This window comes from Canis aureus, chromosome 36 (assembly GCF_053574225.1).
Source record: "Canis aureus isolate CA01 chromosome 36, VMU_Caureus_v.1.0, whole genome shotgun sequence".
Classification (NCBI taxonomy): domain Eukaryota; kingdom Metazoa; phylum Chordata; class Mammalia; order Carnivora; family Canidae; genus Canis; species Canis aureus.
The window spans coordinates 24,377,963-24,392,904 of NC_135646.1; the positions used below are offsets into that span (position 1 = coordinate 24,377,963).

The 14,942-nt window shown below is 39.4% G+C and overlaps 1 protein-coding gene across 17 annotated transcripts in view; it reads left to right on the top strand.

Moving 5' to 3' along the window:
- Nucleotides 1–14,942, top strand: part of ANKRD44 (ankyrin repeat domain 44) — a 340,062-nt gene that overhangs the window by 273,047 nt on the left and 52,073 nt on the right. For all 17 annotated transcript variants that reach the window (XR_013373234.1, XR_013373237.1, XR_013373238.1 and 14 more), the window contains exons 18-21: nucleotides 5,347–5,548; nucleotides 9,486–9,573; nucleotides 10,613–10,730; nucleotides 12,230–12,446. Coding sequence is in view for 11 of the 17 variants with exons in the window: in XM_077885633.1 (XP_077741759.1) it covers nucleotides 5,347–5,548; nucleotides 9,486–9,573; nucleotides 10,613–10,730; nucleotides 12,230–12,446 (625 nt within the window). In the remaining 6 variants the exon portion in view is untranslated. The remainder of the gene's footprint in view (nucleotides 1–5,346; nucleotides 5,549–9,485; nucleotides 9,574–10,612; nucleotides 10,731–12,229; nucleotides 12,447–14,942) is intronic.

The following is a 14,942-nucleotide window of genomic DNA, read 5'->3' on the forward strand; positions in this document are numbered from 1 at the left end:
CTGTCTTTAAGAGAATTTAAAGTGCCTAATAGAGAAGAAAGCATGGGTTGGAATTCTGAAGCTTTCCTAATTGCCAGCAGTGTCACTCCATCTTTTTTTTTTTTTTAATATTAGGCCTCCAAATTTAACATAGGTTGATGGATTGTTTGTGGTGCGGATTAAAGGAGAAATTATGGGGATAAGTTTAACACCTAACTTAAGTGCCTTAATGTGACTCTGCTCTTCTGAACAGAGCTGATTTCCTTCACATTGGCTTGCTTCCTATGTACATTTCTCTTTCTCCTGTGTCTTCTCTTTATTAAATCTAAATATGTTAGCCATCATATTTTGTAGATACACATGCCATTTACAAGTTGCCAATTCTATTTTCCTAGGCTAAAGCGTATTGATGGAAATTAAAATGTTTATTATCTTTGTGATAATAGTAACTGACACTGAAGAAACCAATATTTGCAAATGACATTTAGGCCCTGCTATTATCTATAAAGAATTCATTTCCCTTTGGTGGGAAGTCAGGATTTACACATAAGCTGAAGCAGTAGCTACCATTATACTTTAAAATGAGAAGTTTTATGAAAAGTCAATTTTCAAATAAGTCACAGATAAGCCCAGAATAAAGTAAGATAGGCTGATTTATACCCTGATGTAGACACTCCTAGTACCACAACTTTTTACAGGAGGATAGGTCCTCCCAAGTTGGCTTAAAATTACCTATGGCCAGTTGATAATGGTTGAAACTGGGTGGTAGGTATATAGGAATTCATTACACTCTCCTCTTCTCTTTGTACAAGTTTGACATTTCCTATAATCAAGAGGTAAAGAATCATGTTCCTTTTGGTCTTTTTGCACCCTTTCCGTAGGAGCTCATGAAAAGCCCACTGTTCAGGCTCAAGGGTCAATTGGTCTTTGAATGTCACCTCCACCATCTAAGGCTAAATGACCATGGAAAGGCTGGGTAATGTCTCTGCCTTTCTGTGTCCCGCTCAGTAAAACAGGGATAACAGTAGCATCCAAATGATGGGTTGTCATGGCCATTAAATGAGGTGCTACATGTCTAATACTGCCTGACACACAGCAAGGGCTCAATAAATTTAGTTATTGCTTCAAAATCCTGGTGAGACTGAAGGCTTACAATCTTATGCAAATATGGTTCACACAGCAAGTACAGGTCAGAGAGCTGGACATGTAGGAATTTATTTTCCTGTCTCAAGAAAGGCAGTTTGTATAGTAAAAGAACAATAGTCTAGAAGTTAGCCTGAGTGTGTACCTTCTTGCCTCATAATTGTGATCAAGTCACTGTATCTCTGTGTCAAGCCTTCTAGAGAGGGAGGTGTCTAGGTTTGTTTTTTTTTTTTTTTTAAATTACATTATCCTTTGCATCAATCATGGGAAATGAGGATACAAAGTATTTTATTTTTTATTTATGATAGTCACAGAGAGAGAGAGAGGCAGAGACACAGGCAGAGGGAGAAGCAGGCTCCAAGCACTGGGAGCCCGATGTGGGATTCGATCCTGGGTCTCCAGGATCGCGCCCTGGGCCAAAGGCAGGCGCTAAACCGCTGCGCCACCCAGGGATCCCGGTGTCTAGGTTTTTAATTCAACATTTGTTATTCAACTCTTTCATGCCATTACCTGTAGAGACAAAAGTATCTTGTTTAAAAGTCAATTAAGTGGAGTCACTGGAAAAAAGTATAAGACATTGCAGATTCTGGGTTTCAAATTCTAATTTGGCCCCTCAATAGCTAAGTGATCTTGGTGACAAATTAATTGTTGCTTGTTTTGTTTTTTCATCAATAAAAAGATTGTTTGCATAGGTAAATAGCTGCTATTTAAAAATATATTTCCACTGCTAATAGTAATAAATGATTATAACAGCCATCATATTAATTCATTTATTCATCAAATAGTCATTGAGTGTCAATTATGCACCAGGCATGATTTAGGATTACAGCAGTGAACAATACACTTGAAATGCCTTCAACCACAGATAATAAACAAGACAACAGATAAGTAATAGATATCAAGTGGTAATAAGTGCTATACAGATAAAATGAAGCAGGGTAAGTGTGGTGGGGAGAGTCTGGTAGTATGCTGAGGTGGAGTGTGGAGGGCTGCATTTTGGCTCTGGAAAGCCTCCAGATAAGGATATTTGAAGCAGAAGTACCAGGAGAGCCACGCGGCCCTCAGGGGGAAGAGCTTTTTAGAAGAAATAGAAAATACAGATGCAGGGGCTCCTGGCTGGCTCAGTCAGAGGGAGAAGTGACTCTTGGTCTTGGGGTCGTGAGTTTGAGCCTCACCTTGGGTGTAGCGATTACTAAAAAAAAATAAACTTTTAAAAAGAAAGAAAGTACAGATGCAATAGCCCAGAGGAGGAAATGCATGTATTTAACCATGGGGTGGGGGGCAGGGGGGAAGGTGGCAGTAAGTGTGGTTGAACAGAGTGAGTGAAGAGGTATATTGATCAGAGTAGAAGGAGGCCTCATCCTAAGAGCCTTGGATTTTAATTATCAAAAAAGGAAGAAGCCATTGACTAGTTTTCATCAAAGACTGATATGTCCAACTTGGGTTTTACGAGATTTCATCTGGAGGCTGTGTCAGTAACAGATTGCAGCGGGGCAAGGATGGAAAGGAAAGCACTTGCCATATCTTGGCAAGAGGATGGCGCTATGGTGAGAACTGTGTAGATTCTGGATATATTTTAAAGAAAGAGTAGAAATGATGGTACATTGAGGGCTGCTACTAGCCACACCGCACTTCTGTCTGAATTAGAACAGGGATGTGAAGTTAGGTGTTTTCCTGCCAGAGAACCTATGACGCCTGTGTGGTTAGCAAAAGGGATCCTTTCCTCTCAGCAGACACATCCCTGTCCCAGGGCATGGCACAGCTGGGAGGGGGAGAGAGGCACTACCTTTCAGCACCCATTTCCCTAGTGTCCCAGAGCCCTTGCACACGGCTCCAGCCCTGGGCTTGAGAGGAGAGATAAAGGTGACTCTGAAGTTTCGGGTCTGAGTGACTCGAAGTATAGCATTGCCGCTTACTCTGATGGAGGAGGCTGCAGATGGAGCAAGTCTGGGGAAGGAAATTCAGAATTTGGTTTGGGAGACACCTGGGTGGCTCAGTCAGTTAGGTGTCTGCCTTTGTGTCAGGTCGTGATCCTGGGATGGAGCCGCACATCAGGCTCCCTGCTCAGTGGGGAGTCTGCTTCTCCCTTTTCCTCTTCCCTCCTGCTTGTGCCTTCTCTCTCTCTCTCAAATAAATAAATAAAATCTTTATTAAAAATAATTTGTTTTGGAATGTGTTAAGCTTGAAATGCATATTTTCAAGTGGAAATATCAATAGGCAGTTGAATCTACAAGTCTAAAAGTAAAAAAGAGAAGTTAGCAATGGGATATAAATTTGAGATTCATCAGCATGTGAAATATTATACTGCATATTATAGGTAATATATGTTTAATACATCATAACCATAATCATTCACAAAAATAATGTAAAGAGAGAGTATTAAAGCAATTCCTATCAATACTCTTAAATTCTATGGGTCTTTTTATGTGTAGTTTTTGGTATCGTTAACATATACTTAGGAAAAAATTCAAATGATTTTTAAAAAGGTAAGATGAAATAAGTCCATATACTCATTATTTTATATTCCATTTCTAGTGGTAGCCACCTCTACCCTTTTAAGTTTCTTTTTTTTTTTCCCCTTTTAAGTTTCTTTTGTATTCTTTTAAAGTTTTCTATGGATATAGAAATATACACAGATATAGATAGGTATATATCTGAATATATTTCCTTTTTATATAAATGAGGTCATGTTATACATACTGTCTGAAGCTTAATTTTTCAAAAAGTTTTTGATAGATTTTGTCAAGCCATTCTTCACAAATGTCATATGTTTGCATGTCTTTTTTTTTTTTTTTTTTTTTTTGAGACAGAGAGAGAGAATGAGAATGAGCAGGGGAGGCAGAAGCAGATTACCCACAGAGCAGATTGCCCGGGGAGGGGGCTCGATCCCAGAACCCTGGGATCATGACCTAAGCCAAAGGCAGCTGTTTAACCAGCTGAGCCACTCATGTGCTTTTCTCACCATGTCTTAACTAATACGAGACATGACCAAACTTAATCGTTGTCAATCTGGTAGTTGAGAAATAGTACCTTAAAAAATTTACATATTTTCTCCGTATGTTCATTGACCTTTCATGTTTCTTTTTCTGTGAGCTGTCTTTTCATGCCTTTTGTACATTTTCCTAAGTTTAAAGTGGTTTGTAAGAGCGTTTTATGTATTGGAGATTGATCTTTTGTCTGTGCTAAGCTTTCTTCCAAATATGTTGTGCCTTGAGAAATCAGTGTGGTGGGAAAATAAAAAATGCAGCTGACAAGGAGGGGACCCTGGCTGCTGAGGGCTCTGTGGCAGGTTTTTCCTGTATCCCCTTCACTCCCTCCTCCACCCCCATGAAGTCCCCCCTCCTATCCTTATCCCTCCTCCCTTTTATTTCCAATGTCCTTTACCTTGTGTGCACATATACATTTTTTTTTTTAACCTTACAGACTTAAAGAAAAAGATCTCTCAGGCTTTCAATGTTGTGCTTTAGTAGCATGAAGCCTCTTAACCTAACATAGCATAGTACCTCACGCGAGGCCTGAACTTGGTGCTGGTACATGGAATATATTTCCATAATTGTGTCTATGTTTTCATGATAATCAACGGGAGAAGTAAAGGAGAAAGGAGGAAGCATCAATTGTGTGCAAGATATTATAGAAAGCCTGTGTGAATTTATCTCTTTTTATCTTTCCTGGGAGGCAGCTTTTACTGTTCTCATTATATATAGATGAGAAAACAAACTCCAAATGAAATTAAGAAACTTACCCAGGGTCCCATTACAGGTAACAGGTCTGTAAGCATCTGATGAATTACCAAGTCCACTTTGTTTTTAGTGATTTTTTTTTCCTTCTGTGTTTAACAGAAAAGTCTACCCCCAAATATTCTGATTGTGTCAGTATGTTTAGGACTGGACTGATAGAAGATTCCTTTTTATTTCATAAAGATTTTATTTATTTATTCATGAGAGACACAGAGAGACAGAAATAGGGAGAAGAGGGAGAAATAGGCTCCTCGCAGGGAGTCTGATATGGGACTCAATCCCGAGACCCCGGGATCACCCGCTGAGCTGAAGTCAGATGCTCAACTGCTGAGCCACCCAGGCATCCCTAAGATAGAAGATTCTATTAATTCATTCACTGTTGGTCTGTATTAGATTATTAGATTGATCTTGGAGGCTCAGCCTCTCATGTGGGCTGTTGTGGGATTTGAGGTAAGCGAGCATTTGAGTCATTTGTTTCTTCTTTCAGGCCTACAATGGGCACCATCAAGCCGTGGAAGTCCTTCTGCAGTCGCTGGTGGACCTGGACATCAGGGATGAGAAAGGCCGCACGGCTCTGGACCTGGCTGCCTTTAAGGGACACACAGAATGTGTGGAAGCACTTATCAACCAGGGCGCATCCATCTTTGTGAAAGACAATGTAACCAAAAGAACCCCACTTCATGCCTCAGGTGGGTCTTTTCAAGAGTCTGCTTACAAGTCTAAGTAAAAGGATGGCAGCATTTTCTTTCATCCCAACTTTGAAAGTATCAATTTTCTTTCTATATCAGATATGCCTCCACTCTTCCAAAATGCTTTTGGCCTACGATCCACTTGAAGATGATTAGTGTTCTGTGGCCATGAAGGCTCTGGCCTTCTTCTTCTCCTTCTTTTTTTTTTTTTTTTTTTTTTTTTTTCTGGCCTTCTTTTAGAGCAGTTTTAGGTTCACAGCAAAATTGAGAGGAAAGTACAGAGATTTTTCTGTGTACTTCCTCTCTCTCTCTCTCTCTCTCTCTCTCTCTCTCTCACACACACACACACACACACACACACACATCCATAGCCTTTCCCTTTATCAGTATCCCTCACCAGAGTGTTACATTTATTACGATTGATAAACCTCCACTGACCCATTGATAATCATCAAAAGCCCATAGTTTATGTTAGGGTCCATTCTTGGTGCTGTCCATTCTAATGAATTTGGACAAATGTATAATGACATGTATCCAGCATGATAGTATCATACAAAGTATGATTTAAATTCTGCCCTAAATATTCTCTGCATTGTATCTTGCCTTCTTAACTCAGGAGAGAGTTCAGAACTTTGCCCATTGGCTGTCACAAAACTTGCTAAAGAGGAGGCAAGGTGTAATGTGATCTTCAGATGAGTTACAGAGACAAAATCACACAGCATTTTAAAGCATAAAATTAATGATTTTTCACAGCTATTTTATCAAAAGTGTCATCAGACAGCAGTCTAATTAGCACATCATTCTCCCAGTCTAAAGGATGCTTCTTAGCTTTTGCTCTGATTCCTGAGCCATCAGGTGTAAAAATACTCTTAAAAAGTATATGTTTATATCAAAAAGTAAGTTATTTGCCTTCTCTGGGACTTTTCTCAATATACATAAAATAGAATCCTCTCAAGACATTCCTGGATGCATACACAGATGTAGAGGAAATGTGGAAGACTCTCTGGCTCAGCTAAGGCATAAATTTCTTTGGAGTCAGGATTTCAATGATATCAGCCTTCGATCAGGATAGTAGAGAAATAACTATATCATTCAGACCATGAAATAATGGGTGGATTGAGGAATCGAAGGTGTAAAGACAGTTTTCCAAAAAGACTTTCTGATTCTTGTTACTTGGAAAAATGTCAGATCTTGTGAAACTATTTCCACGTATATCCTTGAATTTCCAAACCACTTATATTTCCAAGGCAATATAAAGATTGAAAAAAACATGGTGTTGCCTAATTATCTGGAAATGATTTTCCTGGAGAAAAACTTTAGCCATGAGGTCAGTAATGTTTAGTGTGGTTAAATTATAAATTCTCATTTCCTACCACGCTTAGTGTTTTTGGTATTCTTCATATTATTATCAAGTATCATTGTAAAGTTCGGTGTTCCGGGCATTCTTGGTATTATTATAAAGTTCAAATTTAGTTTAAAGATTAGCTGTCTTTTATTTTATTTTTATTTTTATTTTTTTGATTAGCTGTCTATTAGTGTGCTAAGCATGCTGTGTTACGTACCATGCACAGTATGTCCTGACAATTACAAAAGGCCTATTTAGATTGTGGACAATTGTCCTTGTAAACAGGTAAACAGTGAAGGATAATCATTGTCACTTATGTGCCACTGTGATCCAGGTTGTGGTCCAACGGAGCCCCCTGGTGGTCAAGATGACTCACTCCTTTTGGATTTCCCTGGGGTCATTCATTAAAAAGATGCAGGCTGTCATTTGACTCTATTCTCCACAAAATGTCTGCTGTGCAGAAGCTTCAGCTTGTGCTTCCACAATCTTTTCCAATTTGAGAGGCCAACTTGGGGGGTTTTTTTCTTCAAATCCTGGGAGTACTGTGAGGGGGCAGGAGCCAGGTTGGATATTAGAGGTTTTGGCACAGATAGTTGCGATGACAGTTGTGGCCTTTGAGCAACATGAAAAATGGTTCTCTGTCACTCACAGCCAGGGAGAGGCTGAGCTAGTCTGAGACAAAGCTGGAGTTGGCCGGGAACGGCGTAAGGAGATGTTAGCATCTTTCTGCTAGAAGGCAACTGAGGAAAATGTGTATGGGAAGCCAATGAGAATTCTAGTTTTGCTACACTTTTATAATAGAGGGGAATTATGATTACCTGAAGGCCGTGAGCTGCTGCGCACCACCCCACACCTGCCAAAAACAAAAAAACAAAACACCACTGTAGAAATGGGTTTGTTCTCCAGCGTACTTAGATGGTTTTATTCTTTTTCTGTGTAGCCAAAAGTCAAACATCTTTAGAACTATTATGATTATGAGTATTTAAAGAATGTTGTCAATATTCTAATTGACATAGAAAGAAGAATGAATGAAAATACACCAGACCTGCTCTTTCACAACCCCATTGTCTGTAGTATTTAGCTGTCAGTCCTCTGCTAATCATTTCCTTTTAAGCGTACATTAAATTCTTGCATATTTTACCAGTGGCAATAGATTAATGTAATTTTTAAAACAACAAAAATATAAAAACAACAGCAACAGCAGTGTATTGCCTGTATTGCAGTCTACAAAATTTCCTCCTGAGATACATAAATGGAACATTGCTGAATGAGCTGAATGCAATGGTCTACAAAACGTGGGCATTATTCCTGTAGTTAATTTGAGTTGTGTTGATGAATGTGAGCTTATTCCAATATGCATTGTCCCTGAAAAATATGTTGTTGTTAAATTAGCCTTCTCTCATGACTGGCGTGCAATAAAAAGAACTGTAAAACACAGCTTTTAGAAGAACCTTTATCAACCGAACATAGCTGCATCTATTCCCTTCTCTCTCCACAGCCATAAGGAGGGGAAAGCAATGTGGTTTATGGTGTCCTCATTGTTCAGAAAGGAGAGAAGGTCACATTTGGAATTTTAAACGTATTTGTTCACACTCTGCTCCCTCAGCAGAAAGCTATGTTTTTTTTGTAAGGCTATGGATTCCATTCAGCAAGCTGGAGGAGAATACCTTAGCCCAGCAGATGATCAGCCCGGGAGGCTTGCTTCCCAAAGAAGCCTCTTGCCTGGTGCGCACTGGGCCACGACCTTGTGTTTCGCCCCAGCTGGTCAAGGCCAACAGTAGGGCCGGCTTTCCTGCCCATGAGCAGCCCCCACTAGGGCCAGAAGGGGCAAGGCAACACAGAGGCCCAACGGTTTGGGAAGGTAGCAGCTGCAGGAGACCCTGCAGGGCGGAGAAGCTGGGCTGTGGTTTGAGGACTCCTGGCAGAGTTGTCCTGTAGCCGCAGGCCATACATCTGTGAGTTTCCTGGGAGCTGTCAGTCTAGGAGCAATCAGCTGAGGGCTCGCCTACACCTTTCTGGTGTGAGGTTTTGCTTTAAGTCACCGCTAATCAATCAGAACCATTGCTCTAATGTCTACCTCCAAATGTAAAGTGACTGGGAGAAACAAAGACAGGACCAATTAGCATCTCCCTTCCACATCTCCTCCCATCTTATTCTGCTCCCCTGTTTCCCCTCCTTGCACTTCTTCCTTCTTTATAAAAAGGGCTGGAGGCAGGCTGGACTCAGGGTTATATAGAATTGGGTGACTCTCTTAGAGGAACACAAAGAACAGCTGAACATTTCGGAGAGGTTATCAGTCCCATACAAGGTAAGAAAGGACATCATTTTTAAGGAAAAAACTCCCAGTATAGGAACCAGGAAAAAGCTAGATGAGGACCAAAGTGCCATGATGGGAAGAAAGGGGAAGATGAATTGATTAGTAATGGAAACACTAGGGTATGATGTGCCCAGCAGCAAGCAGGAACTGGAAACCTGGGGATATCTGTCAGCAGCAATTGAAAACCACTGATTTGAAATCCAAATAAATTTCACTTTGGAGGGATACGTGTGGTGCTGGTCTGTTAAAAGGATGTCCATTCTTTTCTTTTTCAGTAATTAATGGTCACACACTGTGTTTACGGCTATTACTAGAAATTGCAGACAACCCAGAAGCAATTGACGTGAAAGATGCCAAAGGACAGTAAGTGTTCTTAAACCTGGCCTGGGGTTGTTGGCATTTCAATCACAACAGGTAAATCAGTTAATTTTGCTCAATAGCTAGGAGGGCTGACTGCTGAATTCTAGTTTGGAGTATATATTTGAGTGAAATTCATAGTTGAGAGCCCTAGAATAATGAGGGAGTTTTGTGCTAGAGTATATATATATCCAAGAAAAGTATGGGAAGGGCTGTATCTTGATGAAAAAGAGCCAACATTTTATGTCTGTGGCCATGAGTCCTGGCCTTTCTTTGTTTCTTGTTTGTATCCATTTTTACCCTCTTCTGAAGCTGCTGCATTCCCTTTTTTAACATTAATAATGACCGGAGGGCAGACCTCAGGAGGTTATCTGAATCATAAAAAAAAAAAAAAATTCCTTCATATTTTTATCATTTCTGAGGGTGTTTTTCCAAAGTATTTCCATCTATTAGCCCATTCCTCCACCTAATCTCCTCTTGCAAATAGGAAATGCAGAGCAAAAACAAAGCACTAGTGACTCACCCTCGATATGAATTAGCACCAGAGTTACAACTAGAACCTCCCCTCCTGGATCCCAACACTCTATTTTTATCTCCAGACTTGTCAGACTTTTCTTCCAGGCAATGAAGCTTTGATCAAATAAAATCTTGAACAGAAGTTCAACGTAGAAAACTATACAAGTAGAGCTGCAATGATAGGAGCAAGAGGGCCTCCTACATAGACACACTGCCTACTCAGTAATTATTTGGTGACTGCTACACAGTTTTGAAGGTGATGGGATTAACAGGAACATTTGAGAATCCCCCTGTCCCACCTCTATTGCTCATTCCGCTGACACCATTCCACATGGCCTTTAGAGACCAGAGATGGATGCAGCCTGTTCCATGCAAGCAACCTGGGGACACTCAGAAAATCAAGCAATTGTTAAGAGGAGACTCAAGAAAGAGAGAAAAGAGAGGTGTCCTCCTTCTGGAAGTGATGGGGTTTTCATTTGTTTGTTTTCCCCAAACTTCATCAAAAGGCCTAATTTATTTCTCTGCCTAGAACCCCACTGATGCTTGCTGTAGCATATGGACACATTGATGCTGTTTCATTGTTACTTGAAAAGGAAGCTAATGTAGATGCCGTTGACATCATGGGCTGTACAGCTTTACACAGAGGGGTATGTACATCTTCCTCAACTAGAGTGAAGCAATTTTGTATTGAGCTTCTTTCCTCTTTCCACCCCCATGTGAATTTTTAGTAATAAGATTGTTTCCTAAGATAACTAATTAATCTCAGTCGAAAAGAAATTACAGGCGAGTCTGGCTGGCTCATTTGGTAGAGCATGCAACTCTTGATCTCAGGGTCATGAGTTGGACCCCACATTGAGTACAGAAATTATGAAAGAAAGAAAAGAAAGAAAAAAGAAAAGAAAAGAAAAAAGAAAAGAAAAGAAAAGAAGAAAGAAAGAAGAAAGAAAGAAAGAAAGAAAGAAAGAAAGAAAGAAAGAAAGAAAGAAAGAAAGAAAGGGCAAGCTAGCTTTTGCAAAGGTAAAATAATAACAGGTACTCTTAGGTCCTGCCTTTCAGATTTCATGCTAGATTAGGATAATAGATACATGAACACCTGCTGTTGGTAGAATTGGTTCTGTTTTGTGATTATATGCACATCATAGAAAATTTACAAAAAAAGAAAGTTTTAAGGCTCAAAGAAGAAAATCACAATCACCAGTAATCTTACCTCCTGGAGATAACTGCTTTTTGGCATAGGTATCACCAATATTTTTGCTGCATATGGATTTATTTTGAATTTTAAAAAGAGGATATGGAAGATGCTATTTGGAAACTGCTTTTTTTTCTCTAAGTAGATCAAGGACCTTTTTCCATGTCACTAAATATTTTTCTGCTCCATTATTTTAATCCCCCATTGTGTGGAAGAGGTATACTTTATTCCAATGATTACTTAGCTTTCAGTAGCCATGCTATTTCTAATTGTTTTTTTATTACAAATGTTGCCCAATCAACACCTGAAATATGTATCCTGCTGAAATATGTTTTCTGTGGACAATTCTTCATACACATCTGCTGAAATTTTTTTAAAGGATGTCAGATAAACTAAATGAAACAAAAACAGAAATCATAAAATGGTTATTTGGGGATGGTGCTGAACACTATGATAAATGAAAAGAACTCTAAGCAGTGAATATCATAATCATACTTTTTCTAATACTTCCTGTGGGTGGTGCCACAGGCTGGGAGCCTTAACACATCTCGTTAGGCCTCACGACAACCTGTGAGTCATTATTACTGTTCCCACTTACATCTGGATAAACCGAGGCACAGAGAGGCAGATCTGTCTGCATTTTACGAGTGTGAGCCAAGATTTAATTTGCACCTTCCTGATTCTAAACCTGGTATTTTCCACTCTATCATGATACCTTTTAAGTTAATGTCTTGAGAGTCAAGAGATGTTTTGAAAATGCTGGTGTTCACAGACTTCTCAGTCATGAATCTTGCTGGGGTTGTCAGCCTGGCTCCTCAGAAGCAGGGCAGAGTCGGCTTCCCTTAAAGCCCAGGCGTGTGTCCACTTACTCCGAGCCTAGCTCACTTAGCCACTGCTTTGCTTCCCCATCTCTGCCCTTCTGAGATGTGTCTTGTGTTTTTAATTGCAATGCATCAGATTATGACAGGCCATGAGGAATGTGTGCAAATGCTGCTGGAACAAGAAGTATCAATTCTCTGTAAAGATTCCAGAGGGAGGACACCCTTGCACTATGCAGCTGCACGGGGCCACGCCACGTGGCTGAGCGAGCTGCTCCAAATGGCACTTTCCGAGGAGGACTGCTCTTTCAAAGACAACCAAGGCTACACGCCACTGCACTGGGCTTGTTACAATGGTGAGTTGATTGTCATTTGACTGATTCCAGTAGATTTCCTGCCCCATACCACTGTGGTCTTGGTGGAGGTGAGAACATAGTGTTAAGTTGTAAACCACGGTCTCTAACCTTTCTGCATCTAAGGTACCCACCTCCCCCCCCCCCCCCCCCCGCCTTTTTAGCTTTTCCCTTTATTAGCACCATGATGCCCTAAGGCAGTAAAAATACACTTTCCTCCTTTTTGTTAATCACTAACATCTAACTCCAAATCAGAAGCTCTGATGAACTGAAAGAACTAGTTTTAATCAAGGTTCCTGGCTTACCTGAGTAAACCAGAGATCCTACAAGGAATTAAAATAATACAACTAAAGACAAACAAAAAATATGATGTAATTATGTGTCACAATTGACTATTAGTTGATTGGTGATTTCTTGTGTTGTCATTTCTTTTTCTGTCTTATATCCCCTATTTATTTAGTTGCACTTGTTATTTGGGAGATTTTAAATTTTTCGTTTCACTGAGTTGAGTAAAAAAGAAAATGCATACTAATTGTAACATATCAAAAATGCTGAAGTGCCTAAAGTAAAATTGTCTCCATTTCCAAATTTACTTTCTGATGTAATTTGGTATGTATCTTTCATAATTTTCCTGTGAGAATAATAAATAAATACAAATTGCATGTGCATCTATTTTTGAAAACTAGAATTGGATAAGAAATATTATATAACTTTCTTTTTTTGTTACTGTTTAAGTTTCTGTTGCAGATATTCTTACAAGTCAGTATATATTAATATACACTAATCTTTTTAATAATTTCTGTATTTTGTAGCTATAGAGCTACAGAGATGATAGCTACATAGCTATGTAAATGTACACTGCGTATACCAGAATTTATTCCTTATTCATACCAGATCCTGTTGATGAACAGTCAGATTGGTTTCAGATCGTTTCCTTTTAAAGACACTGCTGCAGTGTGTTGTTCATATTAGTCCCTTAACTTCTGTCAGATAAGTTTCCAAAAGTGAAATTATTGTTGAGGGCATGTATATTTTTTAATTTTAGTGAGTTATACCATATTACTTTACCAAGAGAGTATAAAAATTCATTATTCCATCAGACGTGTATATAAAACTTACTATTTTCTTAAGCCTTTGGCAGCCCAAGACAATACCATCTTTTTGTGTGTGTGTCACTTTGAAGGGCAAGAAACAGGTATCTCATTATTTCAATTTGTGTTTCTCTGATAGTGTATTTATTTTTATGTATTAGCATTTCCTTTTCCTCTCCTGGACATGCATTTTTCATCTGTTGCCCATTTTTCCCTATTGAGTTATTTATCATTTCTCATATGCTTTAGAAGTACCTTGTCTTAGAAATAGGAATCCTCCATTTGTTATGTGTGCTGCAGGTGTTTTCTTTCTGTCTCTCATTTGTTTTTGTTCCTTGTTTATGATATTTTTTTTCCGTGCAGAGATTTTGAACTTTCATTAGTTGACTCTATCAAAAAAAAACTTTTTTTTATTGCATGTAGATTTTCAGTCTTGCTTGAGATGGTCTTTACCCCCTCAGTTTAGGTGGATAATTTCCCATATATTTCCTACTCGGTGCTAAGTAAAATTTCTATAATTTTATTTTTCCATTTTCAATTCTATTAGAATTTTTACTCAGAAACTATGATTATTAGGACTAGCAAGGTTTTTGAGTGCTCTAATATATTGCTGTCAGACCTTCTTTTATAATCCTTTTTTCAGTGAGAGCCAAGTTTTCTACTTGTTTGACTTGGTTATGCTCCTTCCCTGCCATTGGCAGATTGTGATTTTTTTTTCTACCTACTAAGGGATGAGAACCCCCCCAAACCCCCATCTGAGTCAAGCTGTGAGAGTCCTCTGACACTAGAAAACCTACAGGAAGGGGAAGACACAATAAGGGTGCTGATTACAGACCACATCCTCTCCCCTGGAGTGAGGGGGGGTGGGGCTGGTGGGTCTCTCTGTTCTTAGGCCTCTCCAGATGCAAGCCTGGGAGGAGGATCAATCCTTGCCTGACCAATCATCCTTCAGTGCAGTCTTCTGGATCCAGGGTTCAAGTTCAGTCTTCCCGATTCCCCCCCCGCCCCCCACTGAGCACTTTGAATATTGAAAGTTGTGCAAGGGTCCCCAGTCCTCCCTACACAGACCTTAGGTTGGGATTCATATAGTCTTCAAGGAATGGTAGGTGGAGATGCTCCCCTAAGCTAGGTCCTTTGTGGGAGATTCATTGTAAAGAGAAGTTGAAGCATCTGGGACTATTTGAGTGAGGGCTAGTTGTAGTTGGAAAGCTAAACAATATAACTTGAATAAGCTTAGGGGATTTTATATTCCTTACTTCATATGCTTCTCCATCCTCCTAAAAGTATTTTCACCTTTTCCTCTATAGGTGCAAGAAGACTTGTATTTCAAAGCTTAAAATGATCCAATCTACATAATTCTGGGATAGATCATAAGAGGACTCTAATTTAGCACTAAATTCAGTAACAA